At 31.3% G+C, this 21,017-nt stretch overlaps 3 protein-coding genes, 1 non-coding gene and 1 pseudogene across 8 annotated transcripts; 3 read left to right on the plus strand and 2 right to left on the minus strand.

The window, feature by feature from the left end:
• The first annotated feature begins 2,475 nt into the window (after positions 1 to 2,475).
• Positions 2,476 to 4,204, plus strand: LOC106360785 (eukaryotic translation initiation factor 6-2). Its single transcript, XM_048766972.1, has 7 exons — positions 2,476 to 2,493; positions 2,543 to 2,664; positions 2,759 to 2,844; positions 2,935 to 2,979; positions 3,339 to 3,469; positions 3,646 to 3,756; positions 3,847 to 4,204. The coding sequence occupies exons 1-7, from the start codon at positions 2,476 to 2,478 to the stop codon at positions 4,102 to 4,104; spliced, it is 771 nt and encodes a 256-aa protein (XP_048622929.1). The 3' UTR covers positions 4,105 to 4,204.
• A 686-nt stretch (positions 4,205 to 4,890) lies between these two features.
• On the plus strand, positions 4,891 to 8,209 carry LOC106360786 (folylpolyglutamate synthase). Of its 5 annotated transcripts, none has more exons than XM_013800454.3 (15): positions 4,891 to 5,021; positions 5,126 to 5,259; positions 5,328 to 5,393; positions 5,464 to 5,573; positions 5,660 to 5,720; positions 5,987 to 6,070; positions 6,145 to 6,201; positions 6,274 to 6,334; positions 6,413 to 6,459; positions 6,524 to 6,601; positions 7,013 to 7,159; positions 7,226 to 7,423; positions 7,493 to 7,571; positions 7,679 to 7,950; positions 8,043 to 8,209. In XM_013800454.3, exons 1-15 carry the CDS (start codon positions 5,012 to 5,014, stop codon positions 8,100 to 8,102), a joined length of 1,464 nt encoding a protein of 487 aa, XP_013655908.2. In that variant the 5' UTR covers positions 4,891 to 5,011; the 3' UTR covers positions 8,103 to 8,209. The 5 variants fall into 5 exon arrangements, with proteins under 5 accessions (XP_013655908.2, XP_013655909.2, XP_022563974.2 ...); XM_013800455.3 differs by having other exon boundaries at positions 4,892 to 5,021; positions 5,129 to 5,259; XM_022708253.2 differs by lacking the exon at positions 4,891 to 5,021 and having other exon boundaries at positions 5,129 to 5,259; positions 5,486 to 5,573; positions 5,982 to 6,070.
• Positions 8,210 to 8,235: 26 nt separating this feature from the next.
• On the plus strand, positions 8,236 to 11,094 carry LOC106360789 (mitochondrial substrate carrier family protein B-like). The gene is made up of 7 exons (XM_013800456.3): positions 8,236 to 9,010; positions 9,154 to 9,330; positions 9,403 to 9,552; positions 9,626 to 9,727; positions 9,811 to 9,881; positions 9,964 to 10,031; positions 10,581 to 11,094. Exons 1-7 carry the CDS (start codon positions 8,813 to 8,815, stop codon positions 10,820 to 10,822), a joined length of 1,008 nt encoding a protein of 335 aa, XP_013655910.2. The 5' UTR covers positions 8,236 to 8,812; the 3' UTR covers positions 10,823 to 11,094.
• A 225-nt stretch (positions 11,095 to 11,319) lies between these two features.
• LOC125592221 lies at positions 11,320 to 11,438 on the minus strand. The gene has a single exon (XR_007328063.1). It is a non-coding gene; the product is annotated as a U5 spliceosomal RNA (small nuclear RNA).
• Positions 11,439 to 16,668: 5,230 nt separating this feature from the next.
• LOC125592005 lies at positions 16,669 to 18,149 on the minus strand (annotated as a pseudogene).
• Positions 18,150 to 21,017: the final 2,868 nt, after the last annotated feature.

Consider the following 21,017-nt stretch of genomic DNA (forward strand, 5'->3'; position numbering starts at 1 on the left):
GAAATGCAACACGAAAAACTAAACTATATATGCTGTAAAAATTAAAACAATCTAATATTTTGAAATCTTAGTTAAAAATAAAATGAAAACTTAATATCATAACATCCAAAAATATCATATATCAATAAATTTTATTAAAATAATATGATAGATGCTGCTATGTATAAAATTATTAAAATAATGAGGTTATATTATTTAAACAAAAAACTATTTTTACTTATAAATTCCGTAAAATACTAAAATAATACATGTTAAAGTATATTTTTAAACACAACATGTAAATATAAATTATCTTACACGTATTTGTTTTCTATAATATAAATAAATAAATTTTAAAAATGTATTATAGGAAAATGTATAAATTAAAGAAAAAAACATATTTTGAATTAAATTATTTATTTGATTATTTCATATTGTTACTTTATTGTACCTAATTTGAAAATATATTAGTAAGTAATAAAAATTAATAACAAAGTAAAATGTATTAAACGAATCACTATATATTAATAATGATGAATAAGAAATATAAACAATAATATTATAGAATTACATAATATACAATACTAAAAACTGAAATTATATATTTAAAACATTTGTAATAATATCAAATGAATTTATAAAATGAAAAAATATATGCACGGACGTACGAGTTAAAATCTAATTAACTTTTGAAGTTGTGTTCATTTCAATACATAATTATGCTTATTTTAATCAAACATATTAATAAGTTTCAAAGGATTTAAAAATTTCCTGAATTCAAAACAAATTTGTAGAAATAAAATAACTAAATTTTGTGAAAATTTTAAAAATTTAGAAAACGCAATTTTGAATGAAAATTAAATATATTTATTTTAACTTACAAAAAAAATTAATTTGATATAGAAAAGGTTATCCACAATTTAGTTATTTTTATTCCTAAAACTTAAAACAAAATTAAAAAATTTTAAGTTTTGTTTTTAAGTTTTTGAGTTTTAAATTTTGTTTGAAATTTATTAATATATTTTATTGAAATAAGCATAGTTTGAGTACTAAAGTGAACATAATTTTAAAATTTAGTGTATTATAATAATTAATTGAGATATTGAACTAGGTAAGGAAAAAATCGAGAATTATTATTTTTTTTTTAAAATTACACTCATATTCGCATTACCTTTTTGACTTAATTATCTATACTATTAAAACTAAAGTACAATTTGGAATTAACCCTTAACTCGCCTTTATAATTACAAGTGAATGCCACTCATTTTTTTTTTACTTTTAACCATAAATAATTTTAATAAATGAAATTACAATACATAATAAATATCAGTTTCCTTAAAAGAATCATATGTGCTACACCAGATTACCTAAAATTTAGCTAACATAAAAGATTGGAATCTTTCATTTCTTAAACAAATATAAAACATAAAATCAAAAATCTGTGATAAAGTTATGTTGTAGTACAGTATAACCTCTTTAAATTAACCTCTATAAATTAATATACACTAAATATTTCTATAAAATAATATAATTTTATAGTCCCAAATCGAGTTTTTGGTTCAATTAGTATATCGATAAATTAATATTTCTATAAATTAATAAAAAAATTTATAATTTTGGTGTAGTCCCAACATTATTAATTTATAGAGATTTCACTGTATATGTTTTCCAAGCTATTGATTTTTTGGTCAGTCGTACTTTCATTTTTTGGGTGATTTTTTATCTTATTTTTATACCCTGAGTCGGTTTTGAAATATATGTTTTCTAAAATATTGATTCGAATATGAATTAAAGATGTTAAACGTTTATCAAAAGATTTAGAAGTACGTCTATAGTCCTTATGTTGTCACCTACTTCCAACAATATAATATCTAAGTTTCAAAAGCAAACAAACAATATAAGGTTTTTGCACACCGATTAAAAAATTACAAAATTTTATTCAATCTTTCTCGTTTATATTAAAAAAACAATAAGTACAAATAATTCAACCAATAAAAAATCATACTACAGAATACAAATAATCAAAAGCATAAAATTGCATTTACTTTTCACATGGAAACTTGAAAACATCGTTTAAAATGAAATAGATTTTTTTCATAAAACATCACTTAAAGTTATACGGAGGAGGATGTCAAAAAAAAAAGTGATACGGAGGGAGTAATATCTATGAAAAAAATTAAATTCGCATCCAAGTCATACTTATTTTTTCTTATACTCTTTCCTACTTTCTATCATTTCAAAACTTTGTTATATAAGTTTTTGCATTTTTTGATATAAAATTTAAAATGCAACTGCAGCTGGTAAAAAGTGGTTACTTTATTATTGGATTAAAGAGAGTTTAAGGTTGTCTGTTGAGAATTTTATAGTTTTAGTTAAGCCTTTTAGAAAAAAAATTATATTTTTTTTGTTCAAAATAAAAATATAAATATAAAACAAGCAGTTTATGATATTTTAATTTAAAATATTTTCTGAACTGAGTAGTTTAGATATGTAAACATGGTAGAAGAATCGAAAGTATTTATGATATTTTAATTTAAAATATTTTCTGAACTGAGTAGTTTAGATATGTAAACATGGTAGAAGAATCGAAAGTAAATTTAGAAATCGCAGTGAAGTTGGAGTATTCTCCAAACTCACTAACGCCTATTGCTTAGTCGCTATTGGAGGCTCTGAGAACTTTTACAGGTTTTGCTTTGCACACGTCTCTCTCTCTCTCTCTCTCTCTCTCTCTCTCTTTTTGTAGCTTTACATCAGTTTTGGTGTTTATGTTTGAGAATAGTGCTTTTGAGTCGGAGTTAGCTGATGTTATCCCTATCGTTAAGACCTCTCTTGGTGGAACACGGATTATTGGCCGTCTTTGTGCTGGTTAGCCTTCTACTCTTCACCTTTGTTTTTTTTTCTAATCTTTCTTCAATTAAAGATGGTTTCTTTTTTTTTCTTTCTCGGTGTATATAGGAAACAAGAATGGCCTTCTTGTGCCCCACACAACTACTGACCAAGGTATAGTCTTGCTACAACAGTCCGTTTCTTGGCGCAATTAAGAACTGCTCTTTAGATTCCTGATAAAAGCATGACCCTGTTAACAAATATTTAGAGATTTTTCTGAATGTCTTGGCTGAGGCATTTGCATTGCCTATCACTGTTTAAACTGATGAGGTGGCTCTTATATCTAAATATTCTTTTGGTGAAGATTATATTCTCTCGTCCATTTACTATTTCATTGAGGAATCTGTAACGTTGTATTATATGCGAGTCTTTTGTTGTTTTGATATGGAGATATTATATATTGTTTATGTAGTCTTTTGTATGGTTGCATCTCCTGAATTTTAACTTATGTTTTTTTTGTTCCCTTCTGACAGAGCTTCAGCACTTGAGGAACAGTTTACCTGATTCAGTTGTGGTCCAGCGAATCGAGGAACGTCTGTCTGCTCTTGGAAATTGCATTGCCTGCAATGACCATGTTGCTCTTGCTCACACCGATCTTGACAAGGTGAAGATCAGTCTCCTGCTATATTACTCTTGTAAAACTGCTTGGCCGTACATATCTGCTGACTGTCAATAAATGATGAAAAACTAACTAATTACTGCATATGCGGTTTCAATGAATTTACATCTTGGCATGTTATTGGAGTTGTTGTACTTATTCCAGTTGGTTTGGTTTGACAGGAAACTGAGGAGATAATAGCAGATGTTCTTGGTGTTGAAGTTTTCCGTCAGACAATTGCTGGCAACATCCTTGTTGGCAGTAACTGTGCCTTGTCCAACAGAGGTGGCATTGTAAGAGAACAACAATACTTAGACCATCCCTTAGAACACTAATGAATTTAACATTCGTATCTCACCACTGATGTCTTTCTTCTCAAATAGGTCCATCCTCACACCTCAGTGGAAGACTTGGACGAACTATCAACACTTCTTCAAGTCCCTCTAGTTGCAGGAACCGTGAACCGTGGTAGTGAAGTCATAGGTGCTGGTATGACGGTTAATGACTGGACTGCTTTCTGCGGGTCAGACACAACCGCTACAGAGCTCTCTGTTATAGACAGCATCTTCAAGCTAAGAGAAGCCCAACCCAGCTCCATTGTCGATGAGATGAGGAAGTCTCTGATCGATACCTACGTTTAAAATTTGCTTTGTTTGGATGACATACACAACAACATTCCCCAAGTGTTACAATGTCTGAAAATTTTAATCTTTTGTGGTATTTCAAGGCTTTGACTGAACATCTCTTACGTTTCGTTGAATCTTATCCATAAAATCTCTTGAAAATGCAAACTAGGACTAGACATATTTATCTGGAATCGAATTACTGAACTAAGAAAATTAAACCAAATTGAATTTCATAAATAACAAAACAGATTTTATAAATAATCGAATAGATCTTATATCAAAAAATTGCAACCAAACCGAGAATCGAATGGGTATCCGAATTTTTAAAATACAAATTATATACTTAAAAATATTAATTATATTTAATTTCTTAATAATTAAATATTCTAAAAATATTATTTATAAACCAAATTACAAAAAAAATGAATCACCTGAATATTTTTATCCAATAAATAAAAATTATTTGAATTATATTTTTTTAACTCAACAATTTGAATTATCGATGTTTTTTTCCATATTATCCGAAATTACTTGAAAAATTGGACCCAAATTGGATTTGAAATGTCTTTTATATATTAGCCAGTATTTAACATTACTATCAGAACCAAACCAAAATAACCTAACTGAATTTTGTGAATACCCAAATGGTTTCTAATTTCTAGAACCGAAAAACTGAAACCAAAACCGAACCAAAGACCGAATGGACCAAGCCTAATTGCAAACTATTGTGTAACTGGGGTCCACATTTGGTTCATATTTTAGTGGAAATGAATCCATTAAGGAATGGATAACGGTTTTGTTCGGTATATATGTATATGTAGAGATAAAAAAGCCAACACCTTTATCGCTTAGATTGAATTGAAAGTTGAGACCTCTCATTACCAACCCCAATAAGATCACAAATCGCTTTTGGATTCGTTCTATGGCAAGTGGTAAGTCATCTGTTTCGATATGTTCTGTAATAAGATTTTGCTTGAACGTTAGTTTTTCTTTCTTTATATATTCATCTGTGTTCTGTTTTACTTTACTGAAAAAGAAGAAGATGAAGATGAATCATCAGCTCGTTACCAGAACGCATTGGATGCATTGTCGTCTCTAATCACAAAACGAAGCCTCTTTGTTAATAAAAACCAATCTCACCGGTTTCATCTCCTCTTCCATTATCTCAAGGTTCCAAAAATCACCTTCACTTTTAGTGTGTTATGAACTTCTTTGTAATGGTTTCATGAATCTCTTAGGCTCTTGAGCTTGAAGAAGCAGTCTCACAGTTGAAAATCATTCATGTGGCTGGAACTAAAGGAAAGGTAAAGGCTCATCAGTTCCTTGAGATTATATACAATGAACGTTAAAAGTTTAGTGTGTATTTGTTTGAAGGGATCAACATGCACATTTTCAGAATCTATTCTTCGTGGTTACGGTCTTCGAACTGGTTTATTCACATCTCCTCACTTAATCGATGTACGAGAGAGGTTCCGTCTGAACGGGTGAGTTTCTGAAAGCATACATAAACATCATCATGCTTTCATCTAAAGAAAATGTTCAAAACACACACAATTTGCTTTTGCTTCAGCATTGAGATAAGCCAGGAGAAGTTTGTGGACTACTTCTGGTGTTGCTTCCATAAACTCAAGGTGGTGCTTTTTAGAAACAGAACATTCATAAAGGCTTTAAGGGTTCTCTCTGTTTCTTTTATTTCGTTAATACCAGTGTTCAAGAGATAACTAGACGGTGGTTAGGTGCCTTATAGAGGACTAATGTTTAGGCGGACGCCTAGACCGATATTTTGAACGCTTAGACTAATTTGTTTAAAAAGATCGTTTCGTTTAGACCTGATGTCTAAGCGCGGCTATACCAATTTTAAGAACACTGGTTAATACCATGGCAAACTAAAGCGCAGGAGAAAAGCAGCAATGAGATCCCAATGCCTACTTACTTCTGCTTCCTTGCTTTGTTAGCTTTCAAGATTTTCTCAACAGAACAGGTTCTTCTGACAAAATCTCTTTTTCTAACTCATGTAGTTTAAGTCATATAAGGTTTATTGATGTTTACACGCAGGTGGATGTTGTTATACTAGAAGTTGGCTTAGGTGGGAGATACGATGCGACTAACGTGGTAGGACAAAGCATTATTAAGATTCTATTCACTATGTTTTTCATCTCTAACAAAGCATTATGTTAATCATAGATTCAGAAGCCTGTTGTCTGTGGTATTACTTCTCTTGGTTATGATCATATGGAGATTCTTGGTTAGTCTTTTTTTTCTCGCCATTGCTCTGGATACAATGCTTTTTTTCTCTCTCTTCTGATCAGTTATTTTTATTTAGGACACACACTTGCTGAAATAGCTGCAGAGAAAGCTGGTATCTTCAAGGTGCTGACAAGAAGTTCTGTATTCGAGTTTCAGTTTCATTCTTAATGATCTGTCTCTGTTGCAGAGTGGAGTTCCTGCTTTTACGGTGACTCAACCTGATGAAGCAATGCGTGTACTTAATGAGAAAGCTTCAAAATTAGAGGTATAAGGGGCTATACAAAACAACCAAATCATTAGATATGTAAGGTTAGACCTGGTATTTTGAACCGAACCGAAATTTCCGTTAGTTTGGTGAGAATTTCGATTCAATTTGGTACGTTTTCTGAAAACTTTGGTTTTCGGTTCTGTTTGGTTCGGCAATCGGTTACTTTGGCTTTTTTCTTAAGAAAAAAACTATCCAAACTATACCAAAACCCGAACCTAAGTAACCAAATTAACGGAATTTATCCAAAATTTTAACAAAATTAATCTAAAATAACCGAAATTAAAAACTTTCGTAGGATTTCCTAAAATTGAATACCGAACCAAACTTTATTTCAGATTAATTCGGTAAGACTTATGTTGAATCGAACCCGCAGGCCTATGTAAGGTTATTAATTAGTACTTGTTTCAGGTGAAGCTTCAAGTGGTGGAACCATTGGACTCTAGTCAAAGACTAGGGCTACAAGGAGAACATCAATTTCTAAACGCTAGTCTTGCGGTTGCGTTGTGCTCTACATTTCTTCAGAAGATTGGTATTGAGGACAAGAATGATGATACAGTACGTTGAAACAATGAATAAAACATTCTTGAGTAAGAGTGACTAACTATTACTTTTTGAATACAGAACGGTTTACCTGAAAGATTCATCTCTGGATTGTCAAATGCTTATTTGATGGGACGAGCTATGATTGTGCCTGATTCAGAACTACCTGAAGAGATTGTGTTTTACCTTGATGGAGCTCATAGTCCTGAAAGCATGGAAGCTTGCGCTACTTGGTTTTCACAACAGGTCAAAGAAAGAAACAAGAAAAGATCAGAGCAGGTAGAGTTTGTCTTCAATCTCAAAAATTTCTGGTTTGATCTAATAATGTTGGCATTACAATATATGCAGATACTCTTGTTCAATTGTATGTCTGTTCGTGATCCATGTTTGCTTCTTCCAAGATTAAGGACTAAATGCACTGATCAAGGTTTGTTTTATGTTATTAGATTAGGCTTTCAGAAGAAACCTCTTAATAAGATGTTGTTTTATTTTCCTTTAAAAAAAATGATGTTGTTTAATTCAAATGATATGTAGGAGTTGAATTCAGGAAAGCAGTTTTCGTGCCAAACATGTCTGTATACAACCAAGTGGGATCTCGGTCAAAGATTGAGCAACGTGTTGATGACTCCGCAACGTGGCAGTTCGGTCTTAAGAGGCTTTGGGATAATTTAGCACGTGGTGAAGCAAAAACTAAGTCAAGAAGTGATTCCAAAGAAGAAGAGAGGAGTTTGGTATTTTCTTCACTTCCTTTGGCCGTTGACTGGCTCAGGGACAGTGCTCGCCGGAGTCAACAAGTTCGTTTTCAGGTAAACAAAAAGGAAAACGTGTTAGGTATTATGCATTTTTCTCCTTGGTCTAATTGAGATTTTTATTGTGTATTTTTGTTGGTGTGTGTTAGGTGTTGGTGACTGGTTCGTTACATTTAGTCGGTGATCTCTTGCGATTAATTAAGAAATGAATGCGTAAACCTTTTTATTTATTTTTTCAACTTCATGATCTGTACTCTTTAAGAACACCACTGATTCTAATCAGAACAGGTCCTAAGATTTTGAAGGCCTTAAATGATTTAGTAAAGATTTTAATAAAAAAAATTCAAAATTTTCGGGGATTTAAAGCGAATGTTTTATATTTGGTCCATGACCGGCTGTGATCCTAATTCTACGTTTAGAGGGAAAGGAAAACTCATAACCAAGAAAGATGTTTTCTATAAACAAGAAACACGTGCTGGTCTAGTAGGAGAGGTGACGATAAATATCTTCTTCTTACAACGTTTTCAAATTCGTACCACCTAACCGGCTTTCAGATCGAGTGGATGTGGAAAAGCAACTGTAAATCATTACAGAGCAACCATATTCCGACAAAAGGTAAAAAGTAAAAAACAATTGAAGAAGAAAGAGGTAACGATCACGTGGCGGCAAACCGCTCGTTGCATCAAAAACGCAGTCGTTTTAATGTTGCCGTGAGGGTGGGTGTGGCGTTGGAAACAAGCGTACAAGCTGAGAAAAGTAACCGAATAGAAAGAAAAAGAAATTGGAGAAAAGAGGCATACAAAAAGAAGAGATTACAGACCAAAGCAAACACCATTTCAAACATCTCTCGACCGATTCTTCTTCATCAAAGTTTGAATCTTTTTCAAGTGGGTATTGTATAATCTCTCCGGCGGCGAAAATGGTGATGCGGACGGAAGCTAGGGTCAGTGTAAGCTCAGGTCAAAGCGTCGTCGGCAACAAAGCCTCCTCTCATCGTCTAACGCAAGATCAGAGATCTCACATTGAATCGGCTTCTCAGCTCTTAGCCGGAGGAATCGCCGGAGCTTTTAGCAAAACTTGCACCGCCCCTCTCTCTCGCCTCACCATCCTCTTCCAGGTTCGGAGAGGGGAACGATAAAAAAAAAAAAAGAAGAAAAATCAAACCTTTCAATTTTTATCTTAATTAGCTGCACTGTTTGTGTGTGGACAGCTTCTTGATTAAGACACTGTGTTGTTGTTGTTGTTGTTGTGTGTTTTTAGGTACAAGGAATGCACACAAATGCAGCAGCTTTAAAAAAGCCGAGCATATTACACGAGGCTTCACGGATATTGAACGAAGAAGGGCTCAAGGCTTTCTGGAAAGGGAACCTTGTTACCATCGCTCATCGCCTTCCTTATTCCTCTGTCAATTTCTACACTTATGAACACTACAAGAAGGTCTGTAGAGTTTGTATCTATCTATCTATCTACAAGTTTTATTCGGTGCTGATAGTTTTTTTTCTTTTTCAGTTCCTGTATATGGTAACTGGGATGGAAAACCACAGGGAGAGTATAAGCTCAAACGTGTTTGTGCATTTTGTAGCCGGTGGTTTGGCTGGTATCACTGCTGCTTCTGCTACTTATCCTCTTGATCTCGTTAGAACTCGTCTTGCCGCTCAGGTTTGCAGTTTCTTCATCGCTGAAGCATTGTTGCATGCATTAGCTGTGTATTGACTCTTTGAATGGATGGCAGACAAAAGTAATCTACTATACCGGTATCTGGCATACGCTCCGCACTATCAGCACTGATGAAGGTATCTTGGGGCTCTACAAGGGACTTGGAACAACGCTTGTGGTATTTTCCCACAACAAAACAATGATGAACAAATGATCATAAACGTTATATCCTTCCTTATATTTCGTTTTGGTTTTATACAGGGTGTTGGGCCTAGTATTGCCATTAGCTTTTCTGCGTATGAATCTTTGAGATCTTATTGGATGTCAAACAGGTAATAACTCCATCTCGAAGTTTTTCAGTTCTGCTTTTTTTAAACTATGATGTCTCCTAATATTTTTGTTTTTCCCTTTAAGGCCTCATGATTCTCCTGTAGTGGTCAGTCTAGCTTGTGGAAGTCTTTCAGGCATGGCATCTTCAACAGGTGAGTTGTTTCTGCTATTCTTTGACCCTTTTTATCTCTCTTGGTCGCCATGGGGACTTGATTGTAACTTATCTATCTATGCCTTTCTCTTAAATGCTAATTATATTAACAGTAGCATCAGTTTCATCACATCAATTGTCTCAACTCAGTATTCTATGGTTTCTATGTTGTTGATGCTTAATAGGTGGACATGGTTAACTTGTACCGTGGCCACATAATGAAAAACTATTGTCTGCTTCTCGTATGAATGCTTCTGTCACTAGCATATTGATATGATCAACTATGACCTTCTCTAGAACTCTTCAAGCATTCTAGTGTTTTTTAGTGTGAGGAGTTTACTTCTTTGGGCATGCTTCTCGTTTAGTCTCACAGTTGCTTGATCAAACACAACTGATCTCACTTCTGTTACAGATTGTTCAGTTTACTACAGATTTTGTGTGTTTATCCTAATGAGACTGCCTCATGTTGCATTCATAAGCAGTAGTAGAAACTTCATAGAATCAATGCATATGTGATATAACGTGTTGTGTTTCTGAACCAAAACCGCAGCTACGTTTCCATTGGATCTGGTGAGGAGAAGGAAGCAGCTAGAAGGCATTGGTGGGAGAGCGGTTGTTTACAAGACGGGTTTGTTCGGGACATTGAAGCGTATTATCAAGACAGAAGGAGTGAGAGGTTTGTACAGAGGGATTCTTCCGGAGTACTACAAAGTGGTTCCTGGTGTTGGGATTTGCTTCATGACATACGAGACGCTCAAGCTTTACTTCATGGATCTTTCCTCAAAGCTCTAGACAGGTTTTTATGTTGTAGAATTCTTAGGTCTATTTTTCGTGAAAAGTCAAAACTGTAAAAGCAGAGGATGGAGGATAATATACGAAACTATAGTAGAAAATTTATATGTATTTTTGGTTATATCCAGTGAGTTCTTTTTAACATGTTACAGTCCTAGTTAATAGTCCATGTCATCAACAAACACAGTGCTTTTTGTTGAACTTTTTGCAAAGGATATGATGTTTTTTTTTTTACCAGAAGGGATAAAGTATATGATATGAGTTGTTTGATCTTTGTTCGTAGTATCTCAATGGAATTTGATTGATTGATGAAATGAAAGTATGATGCAAATGATCCACAACTGGTGAACATGAAAATTTCCTCTGCTCAGAGGCTATTAGTTAGATCCATTGATCTGAACTAATAAAACGAAATTGAAAACCATTTGCCAAAAACGTTCAAAAATGTTAACTTGCTGTGAGACGAGACAAGAGTTTGTAACTAGGAGTTATGTTGGGTTCCACACAAAGGCAGAAACCCTCCAAAAATAAGCGTATGCCACTTAAGAATGGAGAACACACGGTATTCTTTAGTAAAAGGCGAAAGAATAGTTCGCTTTGTGTTCACCACATGGCTGCGTGAGTGTTCCACGAAAGCTTGCTCCTCTATTTATATCAAGATTTACAGTACCAAACTTTCTCTCCTCTCCGATGTGGGTGCTCTTAAGCGTCATTACTAATTTCCTCACTGATAACAGCCCGTTAGTAATCTCCTTACTGATAAGGGCCCGTCACTAGTTTCCTTATCGATAACAGCCCATTCACCAGATGTATGGAGGATCTAAGATTGGGTTACTGTAATTTAAAGTAATTATCCAGAATTGATCAAAAGAATAGCATCCAATAGTTGAGTAACGTGTAAGAAAATGAATGCAATGTCAACCAAGATTTTTTTTTTTTTTAATAAAACAACCAAGATCACTGATTCGTATTGGCAGTTTGGTCCCAACTTTCGAACTATAGGAGCAGAGAGAATATATGTTCAGCTATGCCTTTTTGATTTCTTATATACGAGAAGTGTGGCTATGCTTCTTTCTTTAGCATTCTCCATGTCAATATATAGTTATGGTCTCCTTTTTATGAACAAGTCATCTTGTTATACAGTTGCAGTATTTGTATTCAGGATGTAGTTCGCAATACTAAAAAAGAAACATATAATATTAAAAAAGAATCATTATAACATTTAAACTATGATACGTGTCATCATGAGAATCAATTTCAAAATCCTTAGAAAAAAATAAATTGGTCCATCTAATCATATAATATGATTTTCATTAAACTAATCATATAATTAATTATTAATATAAAAATATTATTTATTATTTCTTTAAATAGAACAAACGTAATTAATCAAAATATATATGATAATTAATGATTTCAAATAATAAATATTTGATAATAATTTATACATCCTCAATCATTTTTGTTTTATATTAATATTATTAAAATAAATTAGACAATCAAATTAACCAAATAATAAAAATTTTGATTTTTCTATATATGTTATATTTTGAATTTTTAAAAACAAATATAAATTAGTAAACTCTTAAAAAATCTTACTTTGAAAATTTGTGATCAATGATTTAATTTCTATATATAAAAAGATACAAACGTTCATAAAATTATATGAGTAAGATGTCTTATTTAATAAATATTAGATTAAATATATATATAATCCCTATATATTAAAAGAGAAACATTACAACATTTGAACCATGACACACGTCATCACGAGAATCAGTTTCAAAATATTAAAAAAAATAAGTTGGTCCATCTAAACATATAATGTACTTTTCATTAACCTAAACATATAATTAATTATTAACATAAATATATTCTTCATTATTTCCTTAAATCGAACATATGGAATTACCTAATCTAATCAAAATATATATGATAATTAATGATTTTAAATAATAAAGATTTGATAATAATTTATACATCCTCTATATTTTGTTATATTATTATGATTTAAATAAATTAGACAATAAATTAACCAAATAATAAAATTTGATTTTTCTATATATATTATATTTTGAATTTTTAAAAACGAATATAAATTAATAAATTTTTAAAAAATCTCACTTTGAAAATTTGTGATCAATGGTTTAATTTTTGTTTATAACAAGATAGAAATATTCATTAAATTATAACAAGATATATATATATGTTTATTTATATTAATATCGTTTAAATTAAATTATATATTATATAAAATGTATAAATATTTAAATTTCAAAATTTTTATTGAACAAATACTAAGAATTTACTATTTTATTGAATTTGTAAAAATGATTATAAATTAGTAAAAAATATTAAAAGTTTCATATTAAAAATTTTGTTATCAATGTTTCAGTTTTTTGTTATAAAAATACAAATGATCATAAAACCATGTGAATAGAAACTTTTTATTTAATAAATAGTCATATTAATAAAATATACAATACATTGATGTTGATATCAATTTAATTTTAATTTTAAACAATATAAAAGATAAAAATTATTATTTTGATTTATTTAACATAAAATAATTTTAAACAACGATGATTATTTTGATTTATATGTCTGGACCAATTTAGTTTTATATATAATAGTCACTGACCTCTTACTATTTTAATATAAGTATAAAAACACAAATAAATAATAATAATAATACATAAAATAGTATCTATATACAACATTCATTCCGCGCAAGACACATATCTTAATCTAGTAATTATATACTAGGTGTCTTCCTGCACCATGTGCAGTTAAAATATTTATTGACAAATAAATATAAATTATATTTTAAAATAAAATTTTGTTAATATTGTAAATTTTCTTTTTCGTATCAATATTTTAATATAAATTTGATTTAATGAAACATAAAAATTATATTTAAGAATATGCATGTATATATTTAAAATTATAATCTTAGATAGATTTTCTATCTATTTGTTTTAATTAAATATATTAAATAAATTTGTAAAAGTTGCATAATTACCAAAAATTAAAATTAAACAATATTTACAAAATTTGTAGACATATAGGAAAATAATGATTTTACAATTAATTTTTTATAGTTTTCTAAAAAAATTGTATACATTTTTGAAAATTTTAGCAATAAAATTTTTTAATTAAAAAATATATAATTAAATTATATTTTGAAATTTATAATGCCACATTTGAATATATATATTTTAATGATGATTTATGAGTTATTCTCATATTCTAAAAAACTTTCCAAAAATATAAATTGACATTAAATGTAATATATGAGTTATTACCATATTTTAAAAGGTTTACCAAAAATATAAATTAACATTAAATGCAATTGTCTATGTCATATTAAGTTATAAGACATGTCATCAATTTCAGTAATCAAGTCATATTTATTTTGTGAAATTGATTGTAGAAATTACATGTGATAAAATCACTTCGCAAATATAGTCTAGGAAATTGTGGAACCACGCATAATAATCGGGCTGGGCCATGTTTACTTCAGCATAACAATCGCACCACTGCATGAACTAAATATAAACATCGTATTGTGGACGTAACCACCATTTTTTTCTCCTGTCTATACTTACAGGTTTTCGTCATCTTCTATTTGGTACCTAGTTACAGTAGAACCTCTATAAATTAATACTCGATAAATAATATATTACAAATTATGTTTTTCAAACACTTTTCAAAAAATTTGTTTGGTTTTGGTACATATTAGATTTAATATTGGTTTTCGGATATAATATTTTAAGAACCGTTCGAGTATATAGGCTAGATCTATAGAGTACGAGACTTTGATTTTAGGGTCGATTCCGAGTTGAGTTTTTTAGATATGAATATTATTGACTAATTATGTTAAGTAACTACTAAAAAAATATAATATGTTGCACACTTTAGGAATAAAGTTTAAAAATAATTTCTGAAATTCATATGGCATAAGTGTATAATTATGTAACTTGACATATTTAATATAGTTACCAAAAATTATATTAAATTAAATTAATATTAGAAATTCTCACAAATACCATATTCATAGTACCACTTTTCATGTTTATACTAACCATTTTTACCTTCACTTTTAATGAAAGGTAAAAGACACTTATGAGGGGTATGATTTTTGGAATGTGAAATTTAGGATTCTAACAAATATATAAATAAATACTTAAAAAATATAATTTTTTTAAAAAAATAGTTTCAAACGTAATTTTCGATTTTTAAAAAGAAATTTTGAAAAAATTTCAAAAAAAAATTATAAAAAAGTTTGAATTTGAAAAATTATAATTCGAAAACATATATTTTTTAATAATGATTTATCATATATATAGAAAACAAGGATATAAGAGTCTTTTGCCATTTAATGAAGAATGTATTTTTGAAAATGTCTCTTTAATGGTAGTAAATATGAAAAGTGGTACCATGAAATTCTCCCAATATAATTACAAAAAATAACACAAATATAAAAATTAAATTTCTCAAAAAAATTAAAAAAATATATATACCTGCCTTTTCAAGGGCGAGTCAGAATCTAGTATCGTGTTTAAAATGCTATATTATAAACTTTAGAGCATTTTCAAAAAAATATCTATTTTAGAGTTTTCAAAACTCTATATTTGAAGTTTCAATGTGTTCTTCTCCAAAAGAAAAACTTCAAATTTAACTTCAAAATCATTTGTAGTTTACACTATGGTTTTTATATTTGTCTTAATTAATATAAATCCATAAAACTTTTATAAATAATAAGCACATATAAAAAAGATACTAAAGTAATATTAATTAATAAAATCTTACACTAAACTATAAAATTATAAATAAAAATAGAAAATTAAATATTAAACTACAAGCAAAATACCACATTATTCCATAAAATTATTTATGTAATGCTTCATCTTCGGTTACACAAAATTTGTTTGGACAATATTTTAGAGATTTTGGAGGTTCCAGAGCAAATTTACTAGACTATTAAAATTCTTGCAATATATAAATTTGTGTAATAATTATATCTTCATGTATTTTCTTAAAATATTTTTTATTAAGTTTCTTTTGTAATATTCTTGTTGTCTAATTCTAGTTTTAAAATACTATAAATCTTATTTAAAAAATTTCATTTAATTTTATGTGTAAAATTTGTATTTGTAAAAACAAAATTAAAATATTTATGATATACAAAGTTTTAAGGATTAAAAAAATAAATGAAAAATAATTAATAATCATAAATCTGATGTTCAATTAATTATAAGGACCAAAATGCAAATAAAAAGAAAAAACTTCAAAAGTATGAAGTTTCACTATTTAAAACTCCAAATTTGAAGTTTCTTTTTGGAGAGCAAAAAACTTTATATTTGAAGTTATATAGTTTCTTTTGGAGATGCTCTTGAACTGATAAAAATTCTTCCTTAACCTTATGGTATTTTGAATTTTTTTGTTTTTGCATGGTAATCTTTTTTTTTGCTAAAATTTGCATGGTAATCTTATAAAATAAAACTCCAGATGTGGTATTTTAAAAAATGCTCTTGTGTCTATCTATGTATATGGTAGCTATATATATATATATATATATATATATATATATCGAATACAATATTTGGTATCCTTTTTGTGTTGTGTTGATTCCAAGTTCCTTTTGTTTTGTATTATTGATATGTATCACAAGTTGCAAATTGCGAAGACAACAATAGAGTCAGCCCTTTGTTATTGATGAATCTTACATCACTTTTGCGAATCTAACTTGACCTTCATCTTGTTCTTTAGAGCATCAGCATTGGTGAAACTCCCCTTGGGATTCACATGATTTTTTTAATATTTTTTTGTGAATCCATAAATAGTTATGAACCTGTATTTGTCTTTTTCTGCATTGGTGAACCTGAAGAAAGAGTTCATAAGATTAAAATAATAATATTTAATTTTTTTTTAAATTCAAATTATTCAGAATACATGAATAAAATATTAAAAATATTATTAAATATGTGAAAACTATTTATTCAATACATTAAAAGAGTACATTACATAAATTGAGAAATTGAAAAATATACAAAGCTTATTCATCTTCATCACCAAACTTTTGCCAAATATTTTCCATTAAATCAGCTTTCAAACGAGCATGCTTCTCTTGATCTCGAACTTCTCTGCGCATGCCTAACATATCACCAGCTTGAATACTTTCTCTGCTTGTCACCTTTGAACTTCTGCTTGACTCTCCTGATTCGAACTCAGAAGCATTTATTTGAGCGTTACCGTGTAGTTCGTTCTCTACTATCATATTGTGAAATATGACACAAGTTCTCATTATCTTACATATCTTTTCCTTGTCCCATTGTAGAGCTGAGTTTTTAACAATTGCAAACCTCGACTGTAATACTCCAAAAGCCCGTTCGACATCTTTTCTGGCGGATTCTTGCTTTTGTGCAAATTTCTCGGCTTTAGGACCTTGAGGAAGTGGGATGGATTGGATAAATGTTGACCAGTTTGGATAAATTCCGCCAGTAAGATAGTAGGCCAAACGATAAGTGTGGTTGTTGACCTTGAACTTAACTTTAGGCGCTCGACCATGTAAGATGTCATCAAAAACAGGTGACCGATCAAGAACATTGATATCGTTGAGTGTACCTGGTAAGCCGAAAAATGCGTGCCATATCCAAAGATCTTGTGATGCCACGGCTTCTAAGACAATTGTCAGCTTTCCTGAACCCCGTGTGAACTGACCTTTCCAAGCCGTTGGGCAGTTTTTCCACTCCTAATGCATACAGTCGATGATGCCTATCATTCCCAGAAACCCCCGTACCTCTCCAACATCGAGTAATCGTTGAAGATCCTCGGCTGTAGGGCTTCGTAGATATTCATCTCCAAACAATAGTATTATTGCATCAGTGAAATTTGCTAAACATAAACGTGCTGTACTGTCACCAAGTCGGAGATATTCGTCATATGTATCTCCTGACTGACCATATGCGAGCATACGTATCGCTGCCGTACACTTTTGAAGTGGAGATAGCCCGTTCCTTCCGGCAGCATCTCTTCTTTGCTGAAAGTATGGAACTTCATTACTTATACGTTCCACAATGCGAAGGAACAATGATTTGTTCATTCGAAAACGCCTCCTAAACATTTCCGGTGGGTAAGTAGGATTATCATTGAAATAATCGTTCCACAGCTGATTGTGTCCTTGTTCCCGAGCTCTTTCGATATAAGCCCGTCTTTTGGACTTGTTGGGGTGACCATCAATTACTGTGTCGATGAAATTATCAACAACTTCATCGACGAATTCATCAAAAACTTCATCTGCTTCATCACTTGATGATGAGGACATTGTTGATGATATTTTTTGATTTTTTTATTCCTACAAAAAGCAATAGGGAGGGAGTTATAAATCAGTTTTTATTTTCATTAAACTTATAATTTCATTTTTTTCTCTCTTCTATATGGTATGTCTATCATTTTTAACCTTACAATTCTTTTTTTCTTAATTTTCTTTAATTTTTCCTTATCAATTTTTTTTTCTTCATTAGGGTTTCATATTTGACAAGATTATTTTTTTGTTCCGTCTAAAATGATATCTATATCATCTTTATAATTTTTAAAGTATTTTTAAACTTATTATTCTCTTTTTCTTAAGTTTTTTCATCTATTATTAAACATATAATTTTGTTTGTTACTTACCTCTATGGTTGATGAAAAGTATAGGTTGAGATGAATGGAACCAAGTATGGAGCTCGATGGTAAGATGAATGAATCAAGTGTGGTGATCCTGGTGAGATCAATCAACCAGCTGTGTTGATCGTTGTGGTGATTCTCGTGGTGATTGGTGATTGTTGTGCTGATTCTCGTGGTGATTGGCGTGGTGATTGGTGATTGTTGTGGTGAATCTCGTGGTGATTCTTGTGATGTGTGGTGATCCTAATAAGATTCTAGTGGTAATAGAAAGAAGATGGATATTGGTAACAGTTTTATCAAATGAAACTGATAAGAAGAATGCTTGAAACAACTTAAAGACATAGTTTTTATATATTGAGAGACATGAAGCAAGTAGCTCGGGTACATACCACCCGTGAGTAGAAAAGACAAGTCTTGGGTACATACACTCGTGACTATCATACATATCCGAAGGGTACATACACCCATAATATCCGAAGGTCCTAAACTGAGTGTAGAAACTGACAAAATACTACACTCTCCCGTGACATAACCTACTAGTACAAGCAACAACATTACCATCATACATAAAGCAAGCGAGACCTACAACCATTCACGTCCACACACATCCTCCTCCAGGAACCCGTGACCTGCAATGAAAAGCATATACACACTTTATCAGTTTACTTTATTAAAACATATACAAAGCAAGACAAAAGAAAGCATATACAAAGCAAGACAAAAGAAAGCATATCAAAAGCAGAATATCGATTTCTAACCCTAACTAGAAATCCCAAAATCGAACTGAAATCGTAGTTAATTGAACCCTAGAACGAACAAGCTTGTCGATTTTAACCAAGAAATCGAATCCCCCTTCTGGATTTGGAACCCTAATACGAAACCCCCAAATCGAATTAAAATCCTAGATAAATGAACCCTAAAACGAACAACCATGTCGATTTTAACCAAGAAATCAAAACCCCCTTTTCGATTTGTAACCCTAAGACGAAACCCCCAAATCGATTTCCCTTAACCTAGAAAGCTCTCGACCTCTCGACCCCAGATCGAATGAATCAAACCGTCGGAGTGGTGGAGACTCACCTCAGATCTTCTACGAGTGATTCCGGCGGTGATTTGATCGACAAAATCGACGGGTATCGAGTCGCACAGAAAATCGCCTCAGAGACAGAGAAACCCTAGGTAACGAAGAGAGAAGGGAAAATGAGATATCCAACGCGAAACCCTTTTTGTCTCACTCAACACGCGAGCTCGCGTAGCCTCTCCCTCGTCGACGCGTGTCATGAACCCGTATCATACGGGCTCACGCGGAAGAGCCGGTTCACGGGTTTAAACCCATTTTCTCTTTTATTTTAATACAACGGGCCTATGATCCCGAGCCCACAAACCGCGCAAGATCCGCCGCTGCGGATGTTCTTATATACTTATATTCCCCATCATATATACAGTTTTATTTTATTTTGCGCTCATCAGACTATAGCATTGATCAGTAACATTAGATTGATATACAACGTCGACCCCCCCCCCCCCCCCCCCCCCCCCCCCCCCCCCCCGTTCTTTTTAAACCTCCATAAACATCATTTTTGTCGTTGTTTCTTCAGTGTTTTGTTGTTTGTAAACTAAACACGTCAAAATTTTATTTTGTTTTACATCAATGATCCTACTTATATTTGTCAGTCTCTTAACAATGATTTTCAGCTGATACGACTTAAGAATTATATTGAAACATGAGACATGCATGGTGTCTACGAACGTGAGAAAACACGTACTGCCTAAATATAACGAACGTGACAAAAACAGAATAGACAACACATACATAACATTTAAATTATGATTTTTAAAAGTATAATCTCATTTTTGAACACAAAAAGTATAATCTCATATATGCAATATTCTGTTCTGATGGAACTATACCGAACTAAACATAACAAACTTCACAACGAGCAAAAGGTTATTCTCTACAATGTTCTAGAACGAAAAGTCATTTGCAAATACTTTGGAAAGCAAATTGCATATTATCTGCCGCGAAAATATTCATTGACTTTAGTGTGGGCACGCAATATGTCCCTCACGGGAATGATTTCGAGGATTCTACTTCAATTGATACGATTACCACTTTTGGCAGCGTACGTCCCGCGTAACCTTTTGGAGAGTATTCTCACTATTTTAGAAAAAAATCATAACTAGACACAAAACTAGTCCAACTTAACAGAAAGATAATTATATTCCCTCTTTGATGCCTGACTAGATCGAAAAGGCCCATCAAACAAGCAATGAATTCCACAAGCAGTTAGGCTAAGTTCGAAGTCAAAACGTACCTCGACAACCACACATAGTGTGGGTTCAACAGTATGACACTATCGGCATAGAGAGTTATTCTTGAGGTATAACCTCATAGAAAATGCATCACACACATTGATATTGAATACAAACCACTTTCTAACCAAGTCATAACTAAATAAAATATTGACATTCAACTATAAATTTTACAAAAGTTAATATACACATATTTTTAAAATTGTAAAAC

This window comes from Brassica napus, chromosome C8, assembly GCF_020379485.1.
Source record: "Brassica napus cultivar Da-Ae chromosome C8, Da-Ae, whole genome shotgun sequence".
Classification (NCBI taxonomy): domain Eukaryota; kingdom Viridiplantae; phylum Streptophyta; class Magnoliopsida; order Brassicales; family Brassicaceae; genus Brassica; species Brassica napus.